Here is a 27,571-nt window from a genome sequence, read left to right on the forward strand (position 1 = left end):
TTAAAGACCGCTGCTTTCATTTTTTGCAGCCTTGTGATTGAGGGGCTGTCATCTTGGCTTCAGTTTGATCAGAGTCAGGTGGCGGGGAAGGGACAGAAGATGGGTGAGCTGACAGGGACAGCGATGTGCTGTGATGGCGCCACACCCAGGAGCCCGAGGCTCGGGTGAGTCACCGCAGGAAGTCTTCTGCTAACTTGTTAAATTCGGTGGCAAAGCGCAAGTGCAGGTTGTGTTTGCCCTCCGGCATCAGGTGCAGCCTGAAAGGAGACCAGAGAATGTTCAGAGAGAGCCAAGGCGCCAGCTCCTTACCCATCTAAATGTTTCTGAAAAGAAATGAGCAGCTGCCCAACCTTCCCATGTGTCCATTCGGAGTGGGGGGCATGCGATGACGCACACACTTTGCACAAATGTAGACCTGAGAGTGAAAGTCCTGGGGCGTTCTGACAGCTTGGGGAGTGAATGGAAGGCAGTTGCCCTGAGCAGTGTGTCACACACACACACACACACACACACACACACACCATCCGGAATCCCATCAGGCAAGAAGACTCAATGGGAGAGGTAGGTGATTTGGTGCCTCAAATAAATCCATGCTAATGAAGCTGACTTGAGAGAAGGCTGGGAGACAGAATAAACGTGTCCCAGCCAGTGTGTGTCGTGGGAGGGTTTCCCCAGGCTGCTGCCCAGAGTTCCGGGTCAGTCTGCCATCTGGGAACTGAACAAGTGACTCTGGGTGCCGGCAGAGTTGCTGAGGACAGAAGATGGGGTGGGGCAGCCCTATGCCCAGGGAGCCACCTCCACTGCAGCTTGCCTTGGTGGCAACCCTTCCCAAGCTTGCTGCTGGTGATGCGTCATGTTGGAGGTCATGAGTCCCAGGTCTCTGCTTCCAGCAGACCCAGAGGACAGCAGAGGATGGCCGCGAGTGCCCCCGCCCTATGGTCCACGGGGAGCCCGGACCAGGAGCCTGGCTCCTGGCTCACTGGGGAGTGAGCTGCTGAGTAGAAATCCTTCCTTCTTCCCTACCACACACTGCCTTCCAAACAGCTGATTAACTAACACATATATACACACATATCCCAACTCTAGATTCTTACCCAAACAACAACAAAATCAAACACCCGGCCCGGGGAGTGGTTTTCTAACATTCACAGTTCTCTAGGCATGCTGCCCCCCACCCCGACCCCGTCCCACATGGACAGGGTAACCCATGTTCCTGTGTGCGGGGCAGCTTCCTTACGGCAGCTGGCACTTTAGAGACAGGACTGCAGATCTCTTGAGGAACAGGAGTCCATCTGGTCTCAGGACAGCCAGCGGTCCCTGGAGCTCCGCCTGAGCAAGTCCTGCTGGGCTTCTGGGCTCCCACGTGACCCTGGGCGACAGACTGTCAGAGGCCAGGAGCAAGGTGCTGCAGCTTCGTCACTTAGGAATCCCCCACCAGTTTCCAGATTGGAAACCCGGGGAGGCTGCTGGCACCTCTGCCACTGACCCCAGACAGCACTGGGGCCACAGCGCGCCCCTCCCGTGTAAGGTGCCCCTGTTATGCCCCAAACCTGGGGGCCCACAGCAGCAGCCTCCTGTCTCTCATGCTGCTCCCCTTAAAAAGCCCTGAGGAAAGCAGTGAAGGAGGGGGAGCCACAAGCCCCTTCTAGTGCCAAAGCTGGGGAGGGGCACAGCCCTGAACTCTGTCCTGGGCCTGCTCTCAGCCCTGAACCAGCCAGGCCAGGGCCATGGGACGCAGAAGTCATGTCAGGGACAAGTTCCTTTTCTCAAGCAGACGCATGTCTTAGCCCCAAGAGGCTGCTAGGCTGGCGACACAGTAGTCTAGACTGGCCGCCTCCCGGGCAGGCCGGGTCTGCTGGCAGATGCTCTCATGTGGTACATGGACGAAGAGGTCCTTCCCAGGCTGGGCACCAGGACCCGGGCGAGGCCTTCGTCTGCAGCATGAGCTGTCTCCTGTGGCAGCTGGAGAGCCATGGGAGGCGTGTGCACAGGCCTGACGCTGCTCGCACAGAGCCACGCTGAGGGACTGTCACCATCCAGAGCCTCACTCCACGGGAGGAGCTTCTCACAGAATCATGGTGAGGGTGTCACAGGAGGACCCACACAGTGTGCCAGCACACAGTAGGCAGTTAAGAGATGCCGGCAGCTGGCAGGGGGAGGCCCTGGCTGTGGGTGAGTGTGAAGGGAAGGCTCCCACCTCCAGCAGGGCACTGTGCCCAGTGGGGCAGGTGACACTCCCTGGCATGTACTTTGCACACACACAGGTTTGGACTCTGAAAGCTGGCAGGCTCTGTGTGGAGTTGATCCTGTGATGTGGCCAGATGGAGACTCTTGACCGACTCTTTGCCTCCCACGTGGACAGTGAGTGGTTAAAGGAGAGGTCAGGAGTGGCGCCAGGGACAGCAAGGGGTGGGGTGCAGAAAGAGGGGGTATCATCCCCAGGATGGGAGTGGTCTAGAAGCAGAAGCTGGGCACTGCCCCAGCTCTGGTACCTCCCTCCCCAACATCCTGGCGGAACACGAGCTGTGGTTTCCAGCATGAGTCTGTCCCACATTGACCAACTGACTACCCCAGCAGTGGGGAGGTCGGAGCTGCCCTGGAGGCCATCTCGTCACTGCTGGGCAGGTGTGGAGGAGCCACAGGAATGGCAGAAAGAGGCCCTACTCTCCCTTCTGTGACCTAGCCTGTGCACAGCATGGAGCCCACTGCCTGGCGAGCTGGTCATGCCCCTTGCTGCCCCCTGCCCCTCCAGGACCCCTCTCGCCACCCCCCCGCCCCCCACACACACACAGCCAAAACCTCTGCGGAGTGGAGCGATCACCCTTGGGCTGTCCCACACTGCGATGGTTAATGTCATGTGTCAACATGAACGGACCACAGGTGCTCAGGCGTTTGGTCAGACGGTGTTCTGGGTGTACCTAGAGGGTGGCTCTGGATGACACCAACACTGGACTCAGTGCCTGGGGACAGGTGTTTGTCCTCCCTGCTGTGTGCGGGCCTGTCCTGCCATCAGATGGGAGGAGGGAGCGCCCCCTGCCGGATGGCCTTCCAATGGGGGCACTAGTGTTTCCTGCCTTTGGAATCCAGTGCAAAATGGAAAGCCCGGCTCTCCATGGGTCTGGAGCTTGCAGGCTTTTAGAAACTTTGACCTTGGGCTCTAAACTATGAGAAAACACAGATGCTCTTCAACTTACAATGGGGTCCTCTGCACGTTGAAAAACACAGACAAAAAAGCTACTGACCATCAGTCAGCAGTCCATGTGTGTGAAGACCGGCTCTGTGCACCAATTTCCTCACTGCTGGACAGCGAAGAGACCAGTAAGAGCCAGGCAAGTTGCAGGCAGGTTGAGGCCCCACAAGAAAGGCTCACTGAGTACAGGGAGATGGTCAAGCTAATTTTATTTTATTTCATTTTACTTTTACATATTTATTTATTTATTTGGAAAGCAGTGTCACAGACAGAGAAGGAAAGACATGCAGATCTTCCATCTGCTGGTTCACTCCCCAGATGGCTGCAAGGGCTGAGGCTAGGCCAGGCAGAAACTGCGAGATTCTGGGTCTCCCACACGGGCGGTCGGGGACAAAGCGTCTGAACCATCCTCTGCTGCTTTCCAACTATTAACCGGGAGCTGGACTGAGAGTGGGACAGCGGGGACACGAACCAGTACCTAAATGGGATCCTGGCATTACAGGCAGTGGTTTTAACAGCTATGCCACAATGATGCCCTTCTACGTCAATCTTAAATGATCGTTTCCGATTACACTCAACCCACTGCTCATCAACAGTACACTGACATAACTATTATCTCTCCCAGAAGGGAACCTTTCCTCCTATATTGATGCATTCGTTGCTAGGAGATGGGAGTGGAACAGAATGCTGAAACTAAACTTCCTCACGTTTACCGACTCTGCTTTCAGGGACCGTTGCATTCGTTGCACGTGTCCGCAAAAGCCTGTCACTTCTGCGCTGGCAGACAGTTAGCCAGGCCGCCCAGCACTGCCCGTCACGCGCGGAGGCTGCCCTGGCTGGACGTGTACTCCACAGGAGGGAAAAGGCCTTGGACTCGTCATTGAGCAGCTATGCAGCCTTGGCTGACTGTTTAGCACCTTGACGGCCCACCTGTAAATGTGGTTTTCACAAGTTTATTGTGAGACACAGCTAGATATTTACAGAAAATCCCTTTTAAAATATAAAATGCTATTTGAGAGCATCACATCACATATATATGAAAAATTAAAAATTATAAAAGTTGAGACTTTAGAGCACAATTTTGGAAGTCTCAATAATGCCACAACTACAGGGCTGGTGTTGTGGTCTGGGGGCTGGCCACTGCCTATGACGTCAGCATCCGCTCTCAGCACCAGTCAGGTCCTGGCTGCTCCCGACTGATGCTCCCAGGAAGCCACAGTGACGGCCAAGCCCTGGGGCCCCTGACCGCCACATGGGACTTGGACGGAGCAGCAAGCCTTAGCCCAGCCCAGCCCAGTGGCCACTGGGACTGGCCCAGTGATGAACTGTTTCTTTGGCTTCTCCTTCTCTGTAAATCTGCCTTCCAAATAAAACAAGCAAGTCCAAAGGAAGTACGAAAGCACTATTTGAATTCTGCACCATGACCATGACTTACAATTGTATAGAAGTCCAGTTTGATACGTCTCTGCTAACCTGTGCAGCCACCCATAGCAGAACCCTGACCCAACTCCTGTCCTTCTCCCACTCTATTCTGGCCAGGTGGTTATTTTTAATTGATATGTGGCTTTAGTGGTAAAAGAAGCAGAAAATATGTGAAACAGAGATGCCTTTCAAAGTTTTTAAAAATGTTATTCAGACACTAGAATGATAAAGGTTTATAACTGCATGTTACTGCAAGTACCACACCTGTGTATATCTTAAGCTCCCACACAGCCCCCTTGCTAGAATACGCTCAGAAGACCACGGCAAGCAGGCGGGGCCGCTCCTGCCACAGCTCTCCCTGCAGGTGCAGGGGCTGGGTGCAGCCTTGGTCCTCAGTGCCTACACTTCAAAAGGAGGCTGCCTGGGGCAAGTGAGAAGCACCTGCCTTCCGGGAAGGGCTCCGGGCTCCCAGGACGCTCCTTTTGCGAGGGAGTTTGTTTAGAGAAACACTCAGGCTGCTTCTCCCACTTTCTCCCCCTCCCTCCAGGTAGGCATCTACCACATGTAAACAAAGAATTCCTTCAACTGGAAATTTCCACCTTGGTAACAGCTCCAGCACAAACCGGCCAAAGCGTTTACTGCAAGGCGTGTTTCCCACAGAAATGGACGGGAAAGAGTAAGTCCATGCTTGCTGACTTTCTGGGGTGGCCTTTCCTCCCCTTCCTGAGGTGATCACTCCTGCAGCTGAGGCCTGGAGCTCCTGAAACTGTTCCTATGCTCAGCACTGCAGTGTCAGCCCGTGCTCGGAGGGCTAGGGTCAGCACCCAGTGCCAGCCTGTACTCAGAGGGTGTGGGTCGGCACCCAGTGCCAGCCTGTACTCAGAGGGCTAGGATCAGCACCCCAGTGCCAGTCTGTGCTCAGAGGGCGTGGGTCGGCACCCAGTGCCAGCTGTGCTGGGAGAGTGTGGGTCGGCACCCCAGTGCCAGCCTGTGCTTGGAGGGCGTGGCCCAGCTCACAGAGCAACAGGAACACACTGGCCCTCACCAGTGACCCCTAAAGGGCACACACACCAGGCACTGCCACTGGTCACACTCCAGCTGGCCAAGCACTGTGCCCCTCCAACCATGAACGGAAATTGATTGCCTCCCACCCTGGAGGATGCTGGAACCTGAACTTGGGCTGCGTGGCTGCCTGCATCGTGCACTGCAGTCAACACCGCCTCCTCCCGCCACTGCAGTGTCGGGGACTGGCTGGCCAGGTGTGCTGCGAGCGGACCCCGGTTAGGGGGGCTCTAGCAGCTACTCCACACAGTTTGGGGAGTGTTTACAAGTTATGTGATGTCTAAGACTGGCCGGCAGGAAGAAGAGTACAAAGCGCTGGTGACCTGCGCCTGCTGCTTTATCGGCTGTGCTGTGTCTGACGCGGCTTGGTGAGGTCACTCGTGCGGTCTGACTGACAAGTCCTAGTTATAGTAGGCATCCAAGGTGAGTCAACACGCCACACCCACAGCCTAAGTACAGTGAGCTGGACGTGACTGCATCTATGTGCCAAGGCAGTGCCAGTGAGCACAGCCTCCAGCGGGCAGCGAGCCAAGGGGAATCTGTTTCCCTTTTTGGTTTTATGTGTACTTTTTTTTTTTTTTTTTTTTTTTTTACTGCAGGTAGTGACTGACGACCAAAAACCCAACTGCAAGTTTCCAAATGACACATAGTTGTTTCAATGAACAACTGCTTTATCTTTCAACAGTCAGCACTACGCTGGAGCCGCAGCCTTGTGAGCTCCGCTGGCCATCCGAGCACCAAGCAGAGGCCTCCGTCCGCCCTCCACCTCCGGCCTCTTGCCCCATCTGCAGCTCCTCGCACTGACTCCCGGGCTCTGGCGACAGGGGACTCACCGTGACCCTTTGATGTGCTCATGCAGGAAGTCAGCGTGGAAACGTGGGACCAGCGGGTCCTTCTCGCCGTGCACGATCAGGGTGGGGCACTGCACGAGCGGCAGCAGCTGCCGACAGATGCTGCCTGGAACACACGCAACACGAGGAACTGCCTTAGTGTGACTGTGTGGAGGGACACAACTCCTTGCACCCCGCCCCTCGCTGCACCTGCTTCCTTGTCTGTAACTGCAGTGGCCTGGATGTGACTGTGTCTGGGGTCGGAAGTGTCTGTGCATCCTTGTCTATTTCTCTCTCTCTTTTTCCTGCTAAGTTCTAAGCTCTCCTAGCGAACAAGCAGCTTCGCCTGCCCAAAGTTCCCAGTTCATGTAAAACAGCAAGGATAGCAAATACATGCAAGTCGCTCAGATCTCTATACTACTTGGGGCAGCTGCCCCTGCTGCACAAAGCAGTGCCCAGGCAATGTTCCACACCTGCTAAGCTTGTCCCTTTAAGTCACCTCTTACATGGCTGGCAGGGCCCTGGGCAGCCTCCAGTGTGTGCAGGCATGATGAGAGGACAGTGTGCAAGCAGCAAATGGGCTCTCTGCACTGGTGATGCCTCTGCAACTTGCGGAATGTACATGTGAGATGGCCTGGCATTGACCCCGCTTTGTCTGCAACTGTTGTGACACGGCCCCAGTGCTGGTCCTGGTGCTGCCAATCCCTGCCTCCGTGGAGCCCTGGCGCTGACCCCCGTCTGGAGCCCCAGCTCTGGTCCTGCCTCCGTAGAGCCCTGGCACTGACCCCCGTCTGGAGCCCCAGCTCTGGCCCTGCCTCAATGGAGCCCCGACACTGACCCCCGTCTGGAGCCCTGGCACTGACCCCCGTCTGGAGCCCCGGCACGGACCCCCGTCTGGAGCCCCAGCTCTGGCCCTGCCTCAATGGAGCCCCGACACTGACCCCCATCTGGAGCCCCAGCTCTGGCCCTGCCTCCATGGAGCCCCGGCACGGACCCCCATCTGGAGCCCCGGCACTGACCCCCGTTTGGAGCCCCAGCTCTGGCCCCTGCCTCTGTGGAGCCCTGGTAGCTCCTTAACCTCACTGAGTTTCAGGATAAGGACAGGGCTAACCTTGAATTCCCGGAGTTGCCTTGAAGCTTAAGACTCCAGCACTCCCCAGGCGGCCTCCTGCCCTTTCTCCCTGTGACACAGGGAAGCGAGAGTGTCCTGCTTGGCCTGGGAAACGTCCCTCCGGGTCTCTGAAGCTGACCATTCCTGGCCCTGGAGTGACATGCGACTGCTAATTTCATAGCCAAAAGATGATGGTGAAAGCCCGTGCTGCAGAGTACTCACTAGCATGTCTGAGTAAACACAGCAGTTATGTGTTAACTCATTTAATATGTACCATACTGAAGTAAGAACTTTTATAAAATTAGCAGTAACAATCTTTGACCAGGCATGTGTTGTGTCGGAGAGTCAAGCTCATATTAGCTCCTTTGAGCCCCACTCTGGCATCAGCAACGGCCACGTCTCACACAGGAACTGCAGTCTAGAGGAGCTAGCCAGCTGCCCACACACGTCCCTACAGCAAGCTGAGTGGTCCAGGAAGAACTCAGGTCCCAGGCCTGGCTAACTCCACGCCACATGAGTATCCATGCCCCTGTGTGTGCCCATCATCGCCATCTCACACCAGGGAGGTGTGGTGGTCCCACGCACTGCATGACGGGCTCTGAGTGATGGGTGGTCCTGCCTCACAGGGGCAGGACCAGGACAGAGAGAAGGGCCTCCTTGTCTGCCCTAATGACCAAGGACACAGTGGGCAGTATGGCATGGACCCGGCTCTGCCCTGCTTGTTCTGGAACTGGAAAATAGAATGGGGCAGGCTCGGTGGCATGTCAGGTTAGGCTGCCACCTGGGACACATCCCACATCAGTGCTGAATCGGGTTCTGCACCTCTGCTTTGGAACCGGCTTCCTGCCACCATGACCTGACAGGCAGCAGGTGCCAGCTCAGTGCCTGGGGCCCTGACAGCCACAATAGAAACCAGGATTCCGTCCCTGGTGGTGGGTTCTGTGCCTCAACTCTGGCTGCTGGAGGCATGTGGAGAGTCACCAGGGCGTGGAGCTCTTTATGTCACTCTTTCAACTGCATGACAATAAATCAGCAAAATAGAAACTGGGGCTTCTGGAGAATTACTTTGTCATCACACATGCAAAGGAAGGATGCACACAGAAGGAAAAGGATGAGCCTGCTGGGAAGGACACACGAGATGGGCCTTTGTGACACTGTCTGGCCTCCAGCTAAGGCAGACCTGCCATGCAAGGACCAAGCAAGTGCCACGCAACTGCCTGCCGTGATCCATGCCTCTGTTCACACTCTGGCCAGGAAGGTAGCAGGGAATTCAGGAACACGAGTGGGGGACCCAGGCATCCTCTGCTCTGCAAAGGAACCAGTCAGTAGTCCATGAACCTACCCTCTGGGAAGCGTTTGAACTGCAGTATGCCGTCCACCCACTGGTCACAGGTTTTGGCAAGGTAGTCATAGCCGTACAGGGCTTCCAGGGGCTGCCTTACTTTCTCACTCCACTTAGAGACATCCCGGATACCTGGAAAAAAGAGCGAGCAAGGAGGGGTTCAGTTGCACGTGAAGGGGTCCTCTTTAAATGTCCCAGGCCCAGCCACCGCGGAGCCCCGTTCACTGGCACCCACACAGTACAAGCTTCATGTCAGCCAGGTGTCCCAGGGACACCAGGTACCCTCCCTCCAGCCACACTGCTTAGCACTGCTAGCAGCGTTTCCATGACCGCGGCCTCAGTGTCTCCCACAAGACGGCCCCACAATCAACATGGCCCACTTGAGTGAAATTAGACCAGCACTTGATGTTCCCTGTTATAGGTGGGCAAACAAAGGGAACAGTCCTCCAGTTAGGACTGCCTACGTCAGGCTGACACCCCAGCAGCCCTGGAGACCCGCGCTATGTGTGCCGAGGAGGCCCGAAGCCACGCATGCTCAAGTGCTGAAAATGCCTTCAGCGTCTGCACAGGAGCTGCACACACCCTCCCACAGGCTTGCAGTCCCTCTAAGTGACTTACAACGCCATGTGAGCGCTTGTCACACCCTGGGGGTTTAGGAAAAAGTAAGTTTGCACAGGTTCAGGAGAGATGCACTCTCCCCCAAGGCGTCCCAGACATCTCTAATTTGCAATTGCCTGAGCCTGCTCATGCCAACCCCCTGAGCCTGCTCATGCCGACCCCCTGAGCCTGCTCATGCCGACCCCCTGGGTGGGCTTAGAGGGCCTGGGTACCTGTAACAGGAGGCTTTGTTGTTTTTCCCATGAATCTCACTTTTCTGTACACAAGAAAATAAACACAAAGGATTTATTCTAATTTCTGCTACTGAAGGAAAAATAGATGCAAAAGGCTAATTTTAAATTCCATCAGAGATGAATCATTTGTAGCAAAGAATAGTATCTAAAACTTAATTTTTAAATGCACCAACAAATGTAGATACTTGGCCCAGTCTTTTCCTAGTTTTTTTTCTTTTTTTAAAGATTCAGTTACTTATTTAAAACGGGAGAGTTACACAGAGAGAGGAAAAGACAGAGAGAAAGATCTCCTATCTGCTGGTTCACTTTCCAAACGGCAGCGATGGCCGGGCCTGTGCTAGGCCAAAGCCAGGAGCCCACACCCTCCTTGGGGTCTCCCATGTGGGTGCAGGGGGCCAAGCTCTTCGGTCACGTTCCACTGATTTTCCAGGCGCATTGGCAGGCAGCTAGATCATAAGTGGAGCATCCGGGACATGAACCGGCATCCACATTGCAGTGTTGCAGGTAGGGGCTTAACCCCCTGTGCTACAGTGCGGCCCTCGGGATTTCTTTAAGCACTAACGTAAGATTTGAAAGCTCTGACATTCATGATTGCTGAGTGAGCCTGATGTGCAGTGTCTTTGCTAAGCGATCCAGCTGAAAGACCACCCGGCAGTGATGACAGAACACACATCTGTCTACAGTGGGTTCCACACAGTCCAGGCACTTGCATGTACGCTGTGGGCTCGGGGATGGAGCGCCTGCACAGTGAGCTGCTGGTTACAATACAAGCGCTCTCTGGGAGGGGGGATGCCACCGCGGGAGGGGGCCTTGGTGTCTGCAGCTGGCAGGAGGCATTGGGAGGGAAGCCAAGGTGACTGGAGAGGGCGGGACCTCTGTGCCTGAGGGCAGGGGGAGTGTAGACGCAGCATCCCTTTTGAGTGCTGGTTCAAGTCCCCACTGTTCTACTTCTGATCCGGCATCCTGCAAATATACCATGATGGCCCAAGTACTTGTGCCCCCGCCGCCCATGTGGGAGACCCCACCGGAGCCTGCTTCCTTGCTGGGCCTGAGCCAACCCCAGCTGCTGCAGCCATTTGCGGAGTGAACCAAAGATGGAAGATTGCTCCTTCCCTGTCTCACTGTTTCACTCCCTAAACCTGCATTTTTAACAAAAAACATCAACCATTTTAGAAAAAGACAGCATGAAGACAGCCACTGCTAAAGTCCGCTGCCTCAGGAGAGGGCAATGGGACAACCAGATCTTTCATAAAACGTGTTCTTGCTGCACTGTTGGAGCTGCAGCAGTGAATGGCAGCTGGGGGCCGGAGGCGTGTGCAAATGGCTGTAAGGAGAAGAGAGCCAGGAGTTAGAGCAAGGGTGACAGGTGACACCCACGGCTGGGCTGCCTGGGGAGAGCAGGACGAACGAAACGCAGCCTGCGCTCAGACCCAACTCAGAAGCAGATGCCCGAGGTGAAAGGAAGATGTGAGGAAGGGCGGGAGAGCGCCCTGGAGACAGCCCCGCTGCTGGCGGCGGCAGGGGGCTGCAGGGAGGCGGGGCGCTGCCGGCCCCTCTCAACCACCAAGCTGAGACACACACACTGCCGGGGAAGGCTGGGACTGGCCCTAAGGAACTGAGGAGTAACTGCAGGAAGCCAAGAAGCACTGTTGGGAGGAGCGGCTGGGATGGGAGCGCACGGTGAGTGGAGAAGCTGGCACGCGTGACGAGGAATCTGTAAGCCAACTCTCAGCCACTCTGCACGCCAAGGAGAAAACCAGCCCTGGGATGAGAACGTGCAATTCCACATAGGAAGAGCAAGAGCGAGCCACAAGCCAGGGAATGACATCTACAACCAAACTCCTCTCAAAGGGTTATTAATTCTACGATCAAAAACACTCTAAAACAACATGAAATCGTGTGCCAGTAACACTGTGACAGTGCAAGGTCTTTAGCTGTCCATTCCTTTGTTATATTTTCTTCTAGAGACACTGTATTGCATTTATATCGATGCCACACAATGGGGTGATGCCACACAATGGGGTGCGGGTGCCTGGCCTTCAAGGTGCTCCTGGGGAAGCCTGTAGCTCATACTGGAATAACTGGATTCAAGTCCAGCCTCTCTTCCTGCCTTGCACACCCGAGGAGTCAACAAGTCACAGCCCAACCAGGTGGGCCACTGCACTCCTGCGGGGGACCTGGGTTAGGGCTTCGTTTCTGCTTGCCTGCACCGGGGGAAGAGATGTGTGTCTGCCCCTGACACAAATAAAATACACTTCTTGAATGTCACTTAATAACTTCAATAAAGCCATCAACAGGTTTCATGTGGAAGAAACCCAAAGGGTGAATAAACATTTATAAAGATGCTCAATCTTATCAGTAACAAGACAATGCAAATTAAGACCACAAAAGAGAAAACAGCTGGTGCTCGTGTGACAGGCCAGGACCTCAGTGTGCCAACTCCCAGGTCCTGCTGCAGGTGTGAGCTGGAGACCCACACACGCTGCCAGCGTAAGCGTACAGCTCCTGTGCTGGGACAACCTGTTTGTGATGCGGTACCTTCCCTGGCGGGCTTCGCTGCTGCTACACCCAAGGACTCGGCACAGAAATGTTCCGGCAACACGGCAAAGAAGGGGTAAGCAAACCTGCCGTGCCTGCCCAGGGGGACGGCTGCAACAGTGCCAACCAGCGCATAGCAGCTGCCTACGAGTGGCACCGGGTGAATCTTAGCAATGCAGAACACAGAGACTCGCCATGCCCCGAAGTCACACACAGGCTGAACATGTCTGCAGAGCTCAGAAATTCACGAAGCAGCTATGTCTCAGGAATACAAAGGCATCCAACCAGACTGCTTTCAAAAACACACACGGCTGATGTGCAGGCCCAGCCTGGAGTGGAGCCATGGGCTGGGGAGCAGGTGTGCCTCCAGCAAAGGAATAGCAGGGCAGCCTGGCTCCAGGGGGGCACACTGCTGCCACGATTTGGTCTCACAAGGCCTGTTGCACCCCAGGTGTCACACGCCAAGATACTTCCAAATGTTCTTAGAGAACATTTGCACTTAAAAGGTCAACTTATTTTGGTGTGAAAAACATTGGAATCCGGACCCAGCACGGTGGCCTAGCAGCTAAAGTCCTTGCCTGGAACGCACCAAGATCCCATATGGGCACCGGTTCTAATCCCGGCAGCTCCACTTCCCATCCAGCTCCCTGCTTGTGGCCTGGGAAAGCAGTCGAGGAAGGCCCAGGGCCTTGGGTCCCTGCACCTGCGTGGGAGACCTGGAGAAAGTTTCTGGTTCCTGGCTTTAGAACAGCGCAGCACAGGCCACTGCGGTCACCTGGGGAGAGAATCATCAGACAGAAGATATTCTTCTCTGTCTCTCCTCCTCTCTGTATATCTGACTTTACAATAAAAGTAAAATCAATCTTAAAAAAAATGTTGGAATCCATGAAATCTGAAATTCATGGAAAACGTATACCTATGATGAAAAAAATCTACACACACCTATTTCAAAATTGACTGCACCAAAAAATTATTTTAATCCCATTTTCTATGACTTTAAAAAGATATTTATTTTTATTGCAAAGTCAGATATACAGAGAGGAGGAGAGACAGAGGAAGATCTTCCATCCGATGATTCACTCCCCAAGTGACCGCAACAGCCAGTGCTGTGCCAATCCAAAGCCAGGTGCCAGGAGCCAGGAACTTCCTCCAAGTCTCCCACACGGATGCAGGGTCCCAAGCTTTGGGCCATCCTTGACTGCTTTCTCAGGCCACAAGCAGGGAGCTGGATGGGAAGTGGAGCTGCTGGGATTAGAACTGGAGCCCATATGGGATCCTGGCGCATTCAAGGCGAGGACTTTAGCTGCTGGACACCACGCCAGGCCCTTCTATGACTTTCAAATACTCTTCTATTATGTTTTTAGTCATTGGGAAAAAAGGAAGTTCCCTGTGGCATCAAGGGCCGGATCATGTTAGCGCATGTCTGACACGGGGAGTTTCTGAAGACCAAGGCAGGACAGCGGGCGGGCAGAGCTAGAGGGGTTTCTGGGGATGTGCAACATGGAGGCAAGGCTTGAGACTTCGGTGGCAAGAGCACCCAAGTTCAAGGGGCAGGAAGTCCAGCTGCAGCTGGAGGCGGCCAGATGTTCACCTCAGACTCCGTGGGGAAGCAGCAGAGCCGGGCGCCACCTTCTCCTGGGCCCTGCCCCCACTGCGCTGAGGAAGTGGCTAACTTCCATAAACTTGCAGTGTGGGAGCTAGCCTGCCCGGGGCCTGACTGCCCGCAGCCACCTCTCCGAGCTACAGTGTTCTCAGCAAAGACTACAGCAGCACGGACGGAGCAGCAGGCAGCTAACGGACAGCGTGCGCACCACAGCAAGCGCCTAACAGCACCCTCTCTATTCATTCATTCATTCATTCATTCGCTTGCACTACCTGATTTTAAGAGGAAGTTGTTGTTAGCCCAAGGCATAATGACCATTGGAAACTCAGTAGCAAGCATGTTTCACAGTGAAGTTCTGGGACAGGTCACTCGCATCAGTTCGCTGATCCAAAGCCAAAACTGTATTCCCCACCAAAACACACTGGTGTCTCTTTTTCAAAGACTATAGCTGTTATCCATCAGTGGAACCTTCATGAAGAAAGCGTGTCCACTCAGCACTAATTAATGAATTAACCCAGAAAACAGTACTTGCAGCCTTAAATGTGAGGCATGGCAGACACGGGCTCTGCCTTCCACGGGCCTGCGGTCCAGGGAAGACGCCGTTCACAGCAGCTTGGTCAGCACCTCTCCGAACATCTGAACGGGGCATGGCGCCGAGCCTACCCACCCATGCTTTCTCCTGTGCAAACATTCCCGAGACTTAAACTCACAACAGGCACTGGGAGAGACTAAGATAGAGAGCCACTACTGCAGTACAGGAGGTTAGTAACAAGAATAATGCAAGATAACTCTAATATAACGACTTAAAACTTATAATTTGCTTTCAGAATTTTCCACCTAAAATTTTTAGATTTGATTCGCCTCAGGCAACAGGAATTGTAATAAAGGAAATCAGAGATAAGTGGGCACTGTGTATCACTTGTACGCGCGGAGGGTGGGGGGACGGACATCATTGACCAAGATAAGAAATTTTAGAGCAAGAACAGGACTCGAGGAAGATTCATGGGTGTTTTACACACATAGAAGTCAAGGTATGTGCGAGGCAACTCAAAAGAAAATCTAGCGCCAAGCTACCCAGCTGGCATCTGGGAACTGGGTGAAGTGTGCCATAGAGTAACCACTGGGCGAAATGCGAGAGGACCCAGCCACGGAGGCGTCCACGTGGAGAACACGGAGGCCAGCAGTGTAACATGGTACACATGGCTGGAAGACAGCACACACACAATGAGCCTGGAACCACGGGGCAGCCATGTGTCCAGGGCTCCAGAGAACACGCAGCTTCCGCTGCACTGGCAGGTCGGGCTAAGGACGCAGGCAGTGGAGACAGAGGCTGGGAAGGGCAGCAGAGCCGGGGGGAGAACCCACAGGAGCACAACAGAGCCATGGCACGCAGGCGCTTGTCCACACAGCAGTGCCTGAGGCCCACTGAGGCAGTGCCCAGGACGGAGGGCTGCCGTGAAAGCCTGCACCAGGCAGCAGAGGGAGGAGCACCCAGCAGGGATGCCAGCGCGGAGGGTGCTGAGAGCTGGGAGAGGACTGGTTTGCTAAGGAGGCTGTGGCTAGAGTGGAGGCCAGCAGAAGCTGGCATCAGGAGATGTGGCGGCAATGCAGCACAGCAGGCGGGGGCAGGCTGGTGTCAGGAGCGGCAGCTGCAGGGACATGGAACACACATGAACTCTGAGGGCAAAGGGGGACACAGGAAGGCTGGTGGACAAGGCTGGCACGGGCAGCCAGGCATGGGAAGGCTGGTGGGCGAGGCTGGCTCAGGCAGCCAACATAGGAAGGTCAGTGGGCAAGGCTGGAGTGGGCAGCCAGGCATGGAAAGGCTAGTGGGTGAGGCTGGCGCGGACAGCCAACACAGGAAGGCTGGTGGGCAAGGCTGGTGCGGGCAGCCAGGCATGGGAAGGCTGGTGGGCGAGGCTGGTGCAGGCAGCCAGGCATGGGAAAGCTGGTGGGTGAGGCTGGTGGGTGAGGCTGGGGCAGGCAGCCAACACAGGAAGGCTGGTGGGCAAGGCTGGTGCGGGCAGCCAGGCATGGGAAGGCTGGTGGGCGAGGCTGGTGCAGGCAGCCAGGCATGGGAAAGCCGGTGGGTGAGGCTGGGGCAGGCAGCCAACACAGGAAGGCTGGTGGGCAAGGCTGGAACGGGCAGTCAGGCTGCTTGGGCCTTTCTGAAGTTACTGAAGGACTTCAAAATAGGATGAGAATTTTGCTTCAGGAAGAAAATTCTGCTACAGTGGGCACACTACCCCAGGAGGCAAAGGGCCAGGAGAACGGGAGAAGGAAGAGGAGGGAATGGGGGGGGTGGCGTTTGAGCACCGTCACCGTGAGGAGGCCAGGAGGGCCTCGGGCAGCTTTCTGGGCCCTGGTTTCCTGGTGGACAGGGGGCGATTCACTGAGAGAGAAACCTGGGGCAGCACGAGCGAGTGAGGGGCGTGTACAAGGTGAAGGACAGGGTCAAGTGTCAAGTGTTATTTATATCAAAGGTGGAGTGACAGAAGGAGACAGAGAGAGACTGAGATAAACTCATCTTTCATCATCTGGTTCACTTCCCAAATGGCTACAACACCTAGGGCTCGGTCAGGCCTAAGCCAGGGGTCCAGAGCGCCAGCCAGTCTCCTACACGGGCGGAAGGGGCACGAGCAGCAAGGCTACGAGCTGCTGCCTTCCCAGGTGCACTAGCAGGGAGCTGGATGGGAAGCGGAGCAGCCGGGACTCGAACTGGTGCTGATATGGCGGGCATGCTGCAAGCACAGGCTTAACCCACTTTCCCACAACACTGGTTTAGGAAATGTTCAATCTTAGACAAGGCAGAGCGCAGCCTGGGGCTGAGCACAGGCCTTAACACATGAAAAAGAATGGAAATCACATAAAGCCTATTTGCTGAGCTCAAGAGCAGACTCGATGCAGATAACAGAAAAGCACCTGGGAAATCTCCAAACTTGGAAAATGAATATTCTTCTAAACAAGCATGGGTGAAGAGGGAGTCTGGAGAAATGCGAGAAAATCTGTTGACCTGAACAAAAGCGTAAGACATCAGGTCTGCAGGCTGCTGACGCGGCAGCGCTCAGAGGACTGCTAGCATTCGGTGTGGGTCAGCACAAGCTCTGCAGTCAGTGAGCTGTCTGCGAGGAGACCACGGAGGGTGGGGCACATTCACGCTCCCAGTCAGCAGAAGGAAGCACACGGCACAGGGCAGAAGGCGGCAGGGGTAGATCAACAACGCAAAAGCCAGCTTTAAAAACGATCCCTGAACCTGACGGGCCTCTAGCTAAGACGGCCAGGAAAAAACCAGGGATGACAAACGGACCCACTGCGGGTGGAGGCCGGGGAAGGCTCTTAGCATCCCTGACCTCCCAGGCCTTCCAAAGGTTACAACGCCATGAGGAGATGCTCCGGCAGATCAGCTCCAGAGAGTGGGCTGCGGTGGGCTGAGCTGGGCTGAGGTGGGCCGTGGTGGGCTGCGGTGGGCTGAGCTGGGCTGAGGTGGGCCGTGGTGGGCTGCGGTGGGCTGAGGTGGGCCGCGGTGGGCTGCAGTGGGCGACTGGCCAGAAGGGACTGAACACGGCAAGCCCCGATGGCTGTGTCATCAGGGCTGCAGGGAAAACCACAGCATGGCAGGGCATTAACTACAGGTGCAGGATGACGCCTCAGTGCCTTCGCAGTGCTGAGGGCCCTGACATGGCAGCGGGGCAGGAGGACCTGGGCATCCTGTGCTGGGCGGCAGTGGGCAGGGGTCCCCAGCCAAGTAGGATGGGCCGCCGTGCACAAGGCAGCTCCCCTTCATCCCAGCCAGGTATGGCTGCCGGAGGACAGGCAGGCGAACAGGAGGAGCGCTGGACCCCTAGCTCCCTACAAGGGAGAGCCCAGTGGGGTCGAGGTTCTGCAGCAGAGCCCTGCCACTCAGGCTCTGATTAGTCACATGACTTGCCCAACAGCCCAAACCAGGGAGAACCCAGGCGGGAAATGACACCTTCTGTTAAACGCCAGGCAAGGCTCTGAAGGCCAGGGTCTTGTGCAGGAGTCATCCCAGCTGCCCACATTGCAGCCTGGGGTGTGCCACCTGGGGGTGCCTAGAAACAGACTCAGGGCAGAGAGCAGCTGGTCAAGAGAAGGGCCCTGCTGGGTCAGGCTGGTAGGTGGGAGGGAAAGTCCAGATTAGGATCACCTCTGGCCCCAGGGACCTCAGCCCCCGGTCAGCCTTCTTTCCTCCCACGAGCCTGGTTAGCGCAGACCCCACGGGTCACAGCCACCAGCAGGGGCCCTGGGCGGCAACGCTGGGAGCTGAGTGGGCGTGGGGCGGCAGACACCGCAGCCTGGCTTCTGTGAGTCACACTGTCTCAGAGCAGAGCAGGTGGCGGCTGAGCTTGGGCATAAGCAGCCACTGCTGTGCTTCTTCAAATCCCCAGAGCTTCAAGCAGCACCTTGAGCAGTGTAACTGCCACAGAGATTCCTTCATTTTAAATATAAGGCTTCTTGTTTAGACCCAGAGCCGCCGTTGACTCCCTTTATTTTATAGGAGGGCGTCATGACCCCGGGTCTCACCCTGCCCGGCCCTGAAGCCGCGTCAGGAGCAGCAGAGCAAAGCCCTTCTGCAAACAGCAAGCTTTAAAGCCTAGGTTGGCTCCGCCGTGCTGCTCTGCTGAGAACGCATCTTCCTTCCAGAGAGCGCGTGAGGGGTGCAAACACGTGAGCCAAGTGGGAGTGCAGGTGCAGCGAGCGTGACCGCCAGCGGGCCGGACCTACCCTCATATATTCTGGCGTCCTCGTCCGTGACGTAGGCGTTGGCCCCCCAGATCACCATCTTGCGGATGTAGGACGGGTACCTGGCGGCGGCCACCAGGGCGGTTATACCGCCGTCACTCCAGCCCAGCAGGGACACCTTCTTAAACTGCAGCGTCTGTGAGAGACACAACCCAACACATGGCCGGCCATTGCTGTTCTCTGCCGGAAGGACTGGGGCCTCACCAGCAAGCGGCGAGGGTGCAGGTGGGCGGCCTGGATGACCCGTTTTAGCCCCGGAGTCCCAGAAGCCGCCTCTGGCTGGCATGGTGCTTCTCTCCATGAGTGCAAGGCAAATGCAACTGTGGCTGAAACCTGACTCCACAGGATGAGCCGGGACATAAAGGAACTACGGTTTGCAACTGGATAGAATCTTCAGGAACTACGGTCAGCCGCATTGGTGGACACTGGCGGACACTCCGTGGCTGCGTGCGCACGTGGGCGTGCCTGAGCAAGGTGCCCCAAGGAGCGGACCGCTGGATGAGATGAGGCTGGGCAGCCGGCTAGGCCGCACGGGGACGCGGGGCAAAGGGATGACCATGTCCCCGGTGACAGACAGCTCACGCTCTGCTCGGAATGGTGCGCATCTTAACCTGCCAGCTGTTTACTTCTGGAATTTTCCATCTAGTATTCTGTAAGACTGATGTAATGTTTATTTCCTGGAACTACCATCTTGATAAACTGCTTAATGAAAAAAAAAATAGCAAACTGAAAAAAGCAAATTGGAAAAGCACTGGGTGTAGCTCGATGCCATCAGGTCAGCCGGGGACTCAGGCATGTTGTCAAACCGGCCAGAGTCGGGGCCATTTCCGCTGCCTCAGCACACAGGTTACTGGAGTGATTTGGACTTTTCTCAGACTTTGGAATATTTACACATACATATGTAAAGTCTGAACAACATCTAATGTCACATGGACATACGGTACATATGTCTAACATAGAACGGGCACGTTGGTAAGGGACTCAGGAACCATGTCTGTCTTGACTCTGGGACACAGCGATTTTAGAGTTTTGGATGAGGGCAGCTCAGCCTTCACCTATCTGAACTCTTTGAATTATTACAGGATATTACCTTTGTAAAAGAAAAAAGACAACAGAAATGAAGCAAAGTAAACGAAGCCCCGGTCCCCCTCCCACCCGCGGGTCACTTCTCCGAGACCCACCTTCATCAGATCCACGGCATCTCTGGCGTCCCTTTCGAAAAAATCCACTGGGAAATCTCGCTCCGGGGGTCTGGAGTGTCCGTAGCCCCGAGGGTCCCAGGCCACCAGCGTGAACAGCTCCTTGTTGAAGTTCTTCAGCTGGGGGCCGAAGTCACTGTCACCACTTCCTGCAAAGAGCCCTGTGTTACCCTCAGGTGTCCGACTCGGCACGGCGGGGCAGAAGCGAGCATCACCCTACAGCAACGCCCACACCCCACACGGCCATCCCGGGACTCGCTTGGCATTTCCGGATCCCAACACCAGGGTCCTGCCATGTGGACTCTGGGAGGCAGCTCAAGTGGCTGAGTCCCTCATGTATGTTGTGGACTGAGCTGCAGGCTCCTGGCTCAGGCCCAGCTGAGCGGTGAGGTAATGAAACAGCACATGAGAGCTCCGCTTCCCCTCAAAGCACAAAAGCACTGCCGCTGGTCTCCCCCGCCATCGGGAAGCGGTCCTGGCACACTGCGTCCATTCACTGAGCGGCCACTGGCCATTTGGGCGCTCGGCTCCGTCTCCGATCGCCCCCTAGTGGCCATCGAGAGGAGGACAAAGGCGCTGATGGGCTGTTGCATCTCTTCAGCCTCTTTTTCCCTTTCCTTTTTAAAAATAACAAGTGAAATTGCATAGAAGCTAAATTACACATCTATGCTTCTACGTCATTTTTCCTTAAGGAAGTAACCTACAAATCAAAGAAATATTAATTTTATATGCAGTTTTATGAGATCTGGTCCAAGTTAAAGTACAATTCTAAAATTCCAGCTGTCTTTTTGCTAAACTAATGTGGCCTTTCTAAATGTTTTAGTTTGTAGTTATAATTTAAAACCAGAAAATCTGGGCCAGTGTTGTAATGTAGTGGATTAGCGGCCAATGGTACTTGCTTGTCATACACGCACCAATTTAGGCCAGGTCCACCTCCTTGCAGGGGACGGCCCACGTGTGTGGCCCTTCCACCCTCAAGGCAAGCCAGATGAAGCTCCTGGCCTCAGCCCGGCTCAGGGCTGGCCACCGTGGCAATCTTGGGGGGGGCGGGAATCAGTGGATGGATGATCTGTCTCTCTGTAAACTCTTCCAAATAAACAAACACATCTTTTAAAAAACCAGAAAACTAAAGCATCTATCTTGGGAGTGAGGGAGGGGTATGCATGGAGGGAAGATATAAAATTAGTTTGATTAAAACAGTTAAAAAGCAACAGCTATGATAGGCAGCGCCAGTGGCGGAGCCTGGCCTGCCCACGAGGTCAGGCAGCTCGGCGTGTTCACAGGGGCACACAGCATGGAAGGCACGCGCTCGCACAGGGCTTGGTCCAGGGCAGGAGGCGTTTTCTTTGTAAGAACCACTGGCTTCTGAGGCCACTGCGCCTCCAGGTGCCCTGGGAGCCGGCTGTCCCTCCAAGCGGCCCAGGGTGCTGCAGGTGCTCCAGCCTCGCACAGGTGAATCGCTCAGAAAACCGCCCACAGCAACAGCCAACCTCTGGGCTTCCAAGCAGGGGCCTTCTGGGAGCTCCTGGCACAGGAGGAGCACCTGAAGGAGGGGCAGGCAGTGAGAAGCACTTACTGTCGAGGAGAAGTCTGGTTGGATTGTTGGACTAAATCCAAAACGGGAGCAGCCACCCCCCATCCTTCACAGCCACCTGCGGGATGTCCTGTGCTCTCAGCAGATTTCCCTTTAACTTTCCACATCTGCACTGCTGCTCTGGGCTCTGCCGGCAACACAGTAGTACGGCTCCAGAGCTGATTTTCAAAAAGCCTGGCAGGTTTTTCTTAACGTAGCCTCACCAACAGGGGCGCCATTCTCGATTCTCGTACCAGAGGTTCACACGTGGGGAACTGCTGGACCCCAGGCAAGCCAGGTGGGCCACCCCAGCTTCCTTCATCTCCCTCTTCATGTGGGCCCCTCCTGGACCCCGTCACCTCTCCACTGCAGGCGACTGTGGCTTCTCAGTGCACTTAGATGGAAAAACCGGCTAGGAAGGCTCTCTAAGCTGCTCAAGTGCGGCTGCAGCAGACAGGACTTCAAACAGCAAAGCACTACAAGTGGGAATAAACCCGTGGCCCGGGGCCTGGTGATGGTGTCACGGCGACCACACAGCACGCAGGAGCGTCACGGTGACGATACAGCACGCAGAGCGCCGCAGTGACGACACAGAAGACGGGAGCGTCACGGTAACGCAGGAGCATCACAAAGACGACACAGGGGCGTCACAGTGACGACACAGCACGCGAAGCATCACGGTGACGACACAGCACGTATAACGTCACAGTGACGACACAGCACGCAGAGCACCACAGTGACAACACAGCACACAGTGCGTCACGGTGACGACACAGCACGCGGGAGCGTCACGGTAACGCAGTAGCATCACAGTGACGACACAGCACAGCACGCAGAGCGTCACAGTGACGACACAGCACAGCATGCGAGAGCGTCACAGAGGCACCACAGAGCTGTCCTGACCCAGCATCCCTGGGAGCAGCAGAACCGCGTGCTCGCCGTCGCCGGCCCGCTGGTAGTGCAGCTGTACGCCATTCACAGTCACCTTGGCCGCCGTCACTGCGGTGCTGGAAAAAAACACAATGATTAAAAACAAAACAAACTCATCCCAAAAGAAAATGACTCGGCAGTACAAATTCAAGATAATAAACCAGGCCTTTTTGGGCTGGCCTCGTGACAGAGCAGATAAAGCCATCCCCCGCCTCATGGCAGCCCCTATGGGTGTCAGTCCATGTTCCCGGGCGTCACGTCCAATGCTGCGCCCTGCTAATGGGCTGGGAGAGCAGCAGACGCCGCCCAGTGCTCAGGCCCCTGCCACTCCCCATGCAAGAGCCGTAAGAAGCTTTGACCCGGCCCAGTCTTGTTCAGTGCAGTCCTTTGGGGAGTAAACCAGCACGTGGAAGATCTCCAATTCTGCCTTTCAAATAAATAAATAAATAAAGTCCTGAATCAAGGAACCTGGCCTTTTATACACACGAGCCAGCTCCAGTCTGACCTTCAGGCTTCTTGAACTCTCTGTTCCTAAAATGACTTGAGTCTGCGTCTTTTAAGGAATAACTACGTTGTCACGTCTGAATTTTCCTGGGCAGCCAGCCTGGGGCTCCTCTGCAATGCACGGAGAGGCAGGGTGACAGCAAGGGCCACCAGGCCAGCGGTGCCCACGTGCAGCCTGCCAGAGGACAGTGACATGCAAGGCAAGCAGAGGACACCAGCCGGGAGCCATCTGCCTAGACCCAGCACATTCAGATGACAAGACCAGTCAGGGCAAGGCCTTGATGTCAGGCTGTTGGGCAGGTGGAGGGTTCCCTGTGTCGCCTGGCCAGCTGCAGAAGGGCCACAGTCAGGGACAACGCCCTGCAGTGACACGGCAGCCACTTCTAGCCTCATCTCACAAGCCCTTGTCATCATTCAGCATTTGACTGGCCAAGGCCTCCAGGCAGGGCTAACCCCACACGAGGGCCCCCCATCCCCGCACTGGGCTCCAGGGTCCCCCATCCCACTCCCCCATTCCCGCTCAGGGCTCCAGGGTCCCCCCATCCCCACACAAGGTTCCAGGGTCCCCCCATCTCCACATGGGGTTCCAGGGCCCCCCATCCCCGCACGGGGCTCCAGGGTCCCCCCATCTCCACACGGGGCTCCAGGGTCCCCGCCATCCCTGCACCGGGCTCCAGGGCCCCCCATCCCCACACCGGGCTCCAGGGTCCCCCCTGCTGGTTTACCAGGTGGGGAGCCCAGTGGCTCCAGAAAGGGACACTATGGCTGCTGGGCAGGGTCCAGAAGGGGGCGCTCCTGTTGACCTGCTGACAAATTTAAATCAACCAGGAGTTCCTTTTTCTGCATCCAAATGACCAGTGACGAGAAGCAGCCGTGAAGCAGCCTTTTCTTTCCAAAGCCTGATTCTGTTTTCTGTTTTGTTTTCATCTTATTCAACAACTTCAGGTAGTGGGAAATGCAGAAACAAACGGGTGTGATCCAGGTACATCTAATCTAACCTTACTAACATAACTTCTGGAAAAGACAGAATTGTCGTAAAGCCAGAATTATAATCTACAAATATCACAAAGGGGTATTGTTAAAGCTACTAACAGGAACATGCTGACAATGCCGATTACTCATTATTATCCTTTTCCTGGGCCCGGCGTGGTAGCCCAGTGGCTAAAGTCCTGGCTTGCACACACCGGGATCCTCTATGGACCCTGCTTCCCATCTAGCTCCCTGCTTGTGGCCTGGGAAAGCAGTGGAGGACAGTCCAAAGCCTTGGGACCCTGCACGCGTGTGGGAGACTCGAAAGAGCTCCTGGCTTCAGATCGGTCCAGCTCTGGCTATTGCGGCCACTTGGGGAGTGAACCAGTGCACAGATCTTTTTCTGTTCTCTCCCCTCTATACACCTGCCTTTCCATTAAAAATAAATAAATCTTAAAACAAAAACAAAAACAAAACAGAACCTAGCAAAACAACAGGGCAGCCGCACCAGGCGGCCCAGGGCTCAGCACCGTGGGGACTCGATGCCGCGGAGGAAGACTTGGCAGTAACTTGGGGGAGAGCAGGGGGATCAGGATGAGGTATGTGAGGGGAGGGAAAGGGAACAGTGGGAGGAACTTGCAAAGATGGCAAAATTCTGAAAAGCGAATGCGCCAGGGCACCGAGAAGGTGTTTCTAGAAGGAGACACGGCAGGATCCAAGGCCACGGCAGCAGCAGGCCAGTGTCCAGCCTCGCGGGCGTGAGGCTTCCGCAAGGCTGGGGTCCAGCCGCGAAGGGCTTTGCAGCAAGGGTAAGCTGCTCCAACAGCCTGGGGTGACCAGCACTCCGCCGCGGCCCTCACTGTCTGAGCACTCCGCGCAGAGCAGACCCAGGCGGCCGGGAGCCTCGCGATTTCCCCAGGGCGTGGGGCAGGGGAGCGTATGATGCCTGAACAGAAGCAAACCGGTTTCAAAGGTAAGAAAAGGTTTATCTTTCAAGATGACAGGGCTACTGGACGCTGCCAAGTGCCACAGGGACACAAGGAAACCTCCAAGCCTGCTTGTCCGGTTTATTAAGACATTTCTGAGAGGCTGGCCGGGTGCGGTGTTACCAACCACCGCACTGCAAGAGGGGCCAGGCCAATTCTAAAAAAGAGAGCGAGCGAGAGCTTCTAGAAATTAGAGGAACGGAACAAAGCTCCCGCCTCCATGTTCTCTTCTCTGGCACAGGGTTCTTCCGGCAGGTGTGCCCCGCAGAGCGCGGTGGGTGGCCTTTCACGCACTACCCACCCAGGTAAACCCCGGGTGACGGCTGGGACTAGGGCATCGCAGCAGCTGTGCGCGCTCACGCAGCTCGGAAGCAGGGGAGAGAAAAGGACCCGCCAATGGCACCCCGGTGCAGTGTGCCGGCTTTACACAGAGCAGCCGAGGGCAGAGGGCAGAGACCAGGGCACGGGGGAAGGAACCCAGTTACAGTGCCAACGGTGCCACGTCGGGTGCTTTGCGAAGTCAGCAATGCCTAAGGCCGCCCTCCCGGCACAGCCGGTGTGCTGAGCAAGCTCCAGCCGAGGCCACACTCACTGTGTGCACCCGGTCTCTCACAGGACACCCCAAGACTGAACTGGGCAAATACTCGGTTCTGTCCATTATTAATACTGTAACTGCATTAGCCAGTTCCAGGAAACAGTTCCAGGTCCTAGGGACCACGAAACAGGAGGGACAAAGTTCCCAACTTTGCTCCGGGCACACAACTCAGCCGTACACTGGACCCCAGCCAACGGTGTTTACACTGGCCCCGGAGCGACCTGCTTTGGGCTGCGGCCTGCTCACAGGATTAACCCACTCGCTGGGTTTAGAATCAAGGAACTGCATGAGTTACAGCTGGGTTTAGAATCAAGGAACTGCATGAGTTACATCTCGAGGCCTTCTCACAGCCGCGCTCCGTCGGCTAGCTTCAGTCCTTCTGCCATCAGCAAGGTGCCTAAAATCGCCAGTTTTCTCGGCTCGTCTTTATGGTTGGTGCCCCCCCGACATCATTTCTCCTGAAACGCTCTTACTAATTCTGAAATAGCCACAGCACTTCACCGCAAAACCCGAGGATGGCCAATCAAATATGAACATGAATAAGCTTCCCTTCTGATTTCTGAGATCAAGTTCTCCAAGTTGGAGAGGGTGGCCCTATAGCGCCTGGGCCTAATGGCCTGGTTGATAGCGAAGCGCACACCTGCCGTTGCTTCGCCGCGGAACAGTGGATGGAAAGGTTTGTTTTTGGTGCAAAACTTGGGAAATCTATGCATCTTCGGCCAACTTTGCCAGGAGCCCTGGTAAGCTGCCAGATGCATACTTTGGCCTCATTACCTAGAGACTAAGGGGGCAGGTCAGAAACGTGTGTGTCGCGGGGCGCTGTTTTATCCGCCTGTGGGGCTGGGGGGCAGACACCTGCTTCTCCAGGCGGCCAGGCCTGCTTCTCCAGGCGGCCACACCTGCTTCTCCAGGCGGCCAGGCCTGCTTCTCAGGCGGCCAGGCCCGGTGTCCGCCTTCTCACGTGGAAGCCAGGAGACGCCGAGGGCGCCGGGGGCGCTCACCCGTTCCCAGGCTCCGCCCGGGGGTCGTCGGTTCTGGGCCGACCCACCGGCGTTCGAAGAACACTTGGCCCGCCCGGACCCCGCCGGCGCGCTCGCGGGTCCGAGCCCACCTGGGAACCGCCGCCCCCGAAGCGCGCCGACGCGGGACTGCCCCGAGGAGGGGAGCGCGCCATTACCCGAACGCGGCTGCCGACCCGGCTTGGGGAACACGGATCCCAGGCCTCAGCTGTGCGAGGAGCAGCCGCAGCCTCCACGCTCCGCCGAAGCCCAGCGCCATCGCACAGTCCTGGAGGGCTGCGGCAGGGACTGCGCCTGCGCAAGACCCTGGGGCGCCCCGCCCCGTCACGACGCCCCGCCTCGCTCCGCCCCTTCATGACGCCCCGCCTTCGCTCCTCGCTCCGCCCCCCGCCCCGCCCTCTGACGCCACAATGCTCTCGGCCCCTGGACGCCTGTCGCCAGGCCCGGCCCAGGTGGCTCCGCCCCCGCGCGACGCCCCGCCCCCGCCCCGCCCTCTGACGCCACAATGCTCGCGGTCCCTGGACGTCTGTCGCCCGGCCCGGCCCAGGTGGCTCCGCTGGCCTCAGGTCGGCGGCTCTGTTCTCTCAGGGTCCCTCTTTAACCCCTGATCAGACAGTCTCGGGGCCCCGAGTCCACCCTGGCTCCTGTGATGGAAGTCGGCCTCCACCGGTCGCCATGGTGACTGCGACCCTCCTCTCCGAGGCGAGGTCAGAAGGTGGGTGTCCTGGGGGCACCCCCACTGGAGGAGGTGTGGGGAGACCCCGGCCCTGTGGCCCACTGCTAGGGTGGGACGTGCCTTGAGGACGGGACCTACTGGTTAAGAACTAATGGAGATGGTGTTGGTGCGGCTGGGGACCCCAGCGAGCAGGACAGCTATGACTTTCGTAAGCTAAATGCACAATATGTGATCCAGCCATTCCACTTCTAGAAATACACCCAAAAGGAGGAGATATTTGCACAATGATCATAACAGCATTATTAATGTAAAGGCTATGAAAAATTACAGTGCCTGACGCTGATGAAGCAGGGTGCAGTACATCCAGACCACGGAATCGTCTTTAGCCTTAAAACAGAAGGAATTCCTGA

General features: G+C 56.1%; 1 protein-coding gene across 1 annotated transcript; it reads right to left on the reverse strand.

The window, feature by feature from the left end:
• Positions 1-26,749, reverse strand: LOC121159052 (valacyclovir hydrolase-like). Its single transcript, XM_040984085.1, has 7 exons — positions 26,644-26,749; positions 22,386-22,489; positions 19,892-20,058; positions 18,693-18,846; positions 8,958-9,089; positions 6,508-6,631; positions 1-257 (listed from the first exon to the last, which is right to left on the reverse strand). Exons 1-7 carry the CDS (start codon positions 26,742-26,744, stop codon positions 170-172), a joined length of 870 nt encoding a protein of 289 aa, XP_040840019.1. The 5' UTR covers positions 26,745-26,749; the 3' UTR covers positions 1-169.
• Between the last annotated feature and the right edge of the window lie 822 nt (positions 26,750-27,571).

The sequence above is a fragment of the Ochotona curzoniae genome, unplaced genomic scaffold, assembly GCF_017591425.1.
Source record: "Ochotona curzoniae isolate NIBS_2020 unplaced genomic scaffold, NIBS_Ocur_1.0 contig_4064, whole genome shotgun sequence".
NCBI lineage: Eukaryota > Metazoa > Chordata > Mammalia > Lagomorpha > Ochotonidae > Ochotona > Ochotona curzoniae.

Bases quoted from the DNA above. Each gene is read 5' to 3' on its own strand.
- LOC121159052 (XM_040984085.1), bottom strand. From the start codon at position 26,744: ATGGCGCTGGGCTTCGGCGGAGCGTGGAGGCTGCGGCTGCTCCTCGCA. The intron at 22,490-26,643 runs GTAATGGCGCGC...GTTTTTTTCCAG, and splicing joins GGGTCGGCAGCCGCGTTCGG to CACCGCAGTGACGGCGGCCA. The intron at 18,847-19,891 runs GTGGGTCTCGGA...TGTCTCTCACAG, and splicing joins ATGCCGTGGATCTGATGAAG to ACGCTGCAGTTTAAGAAGGT.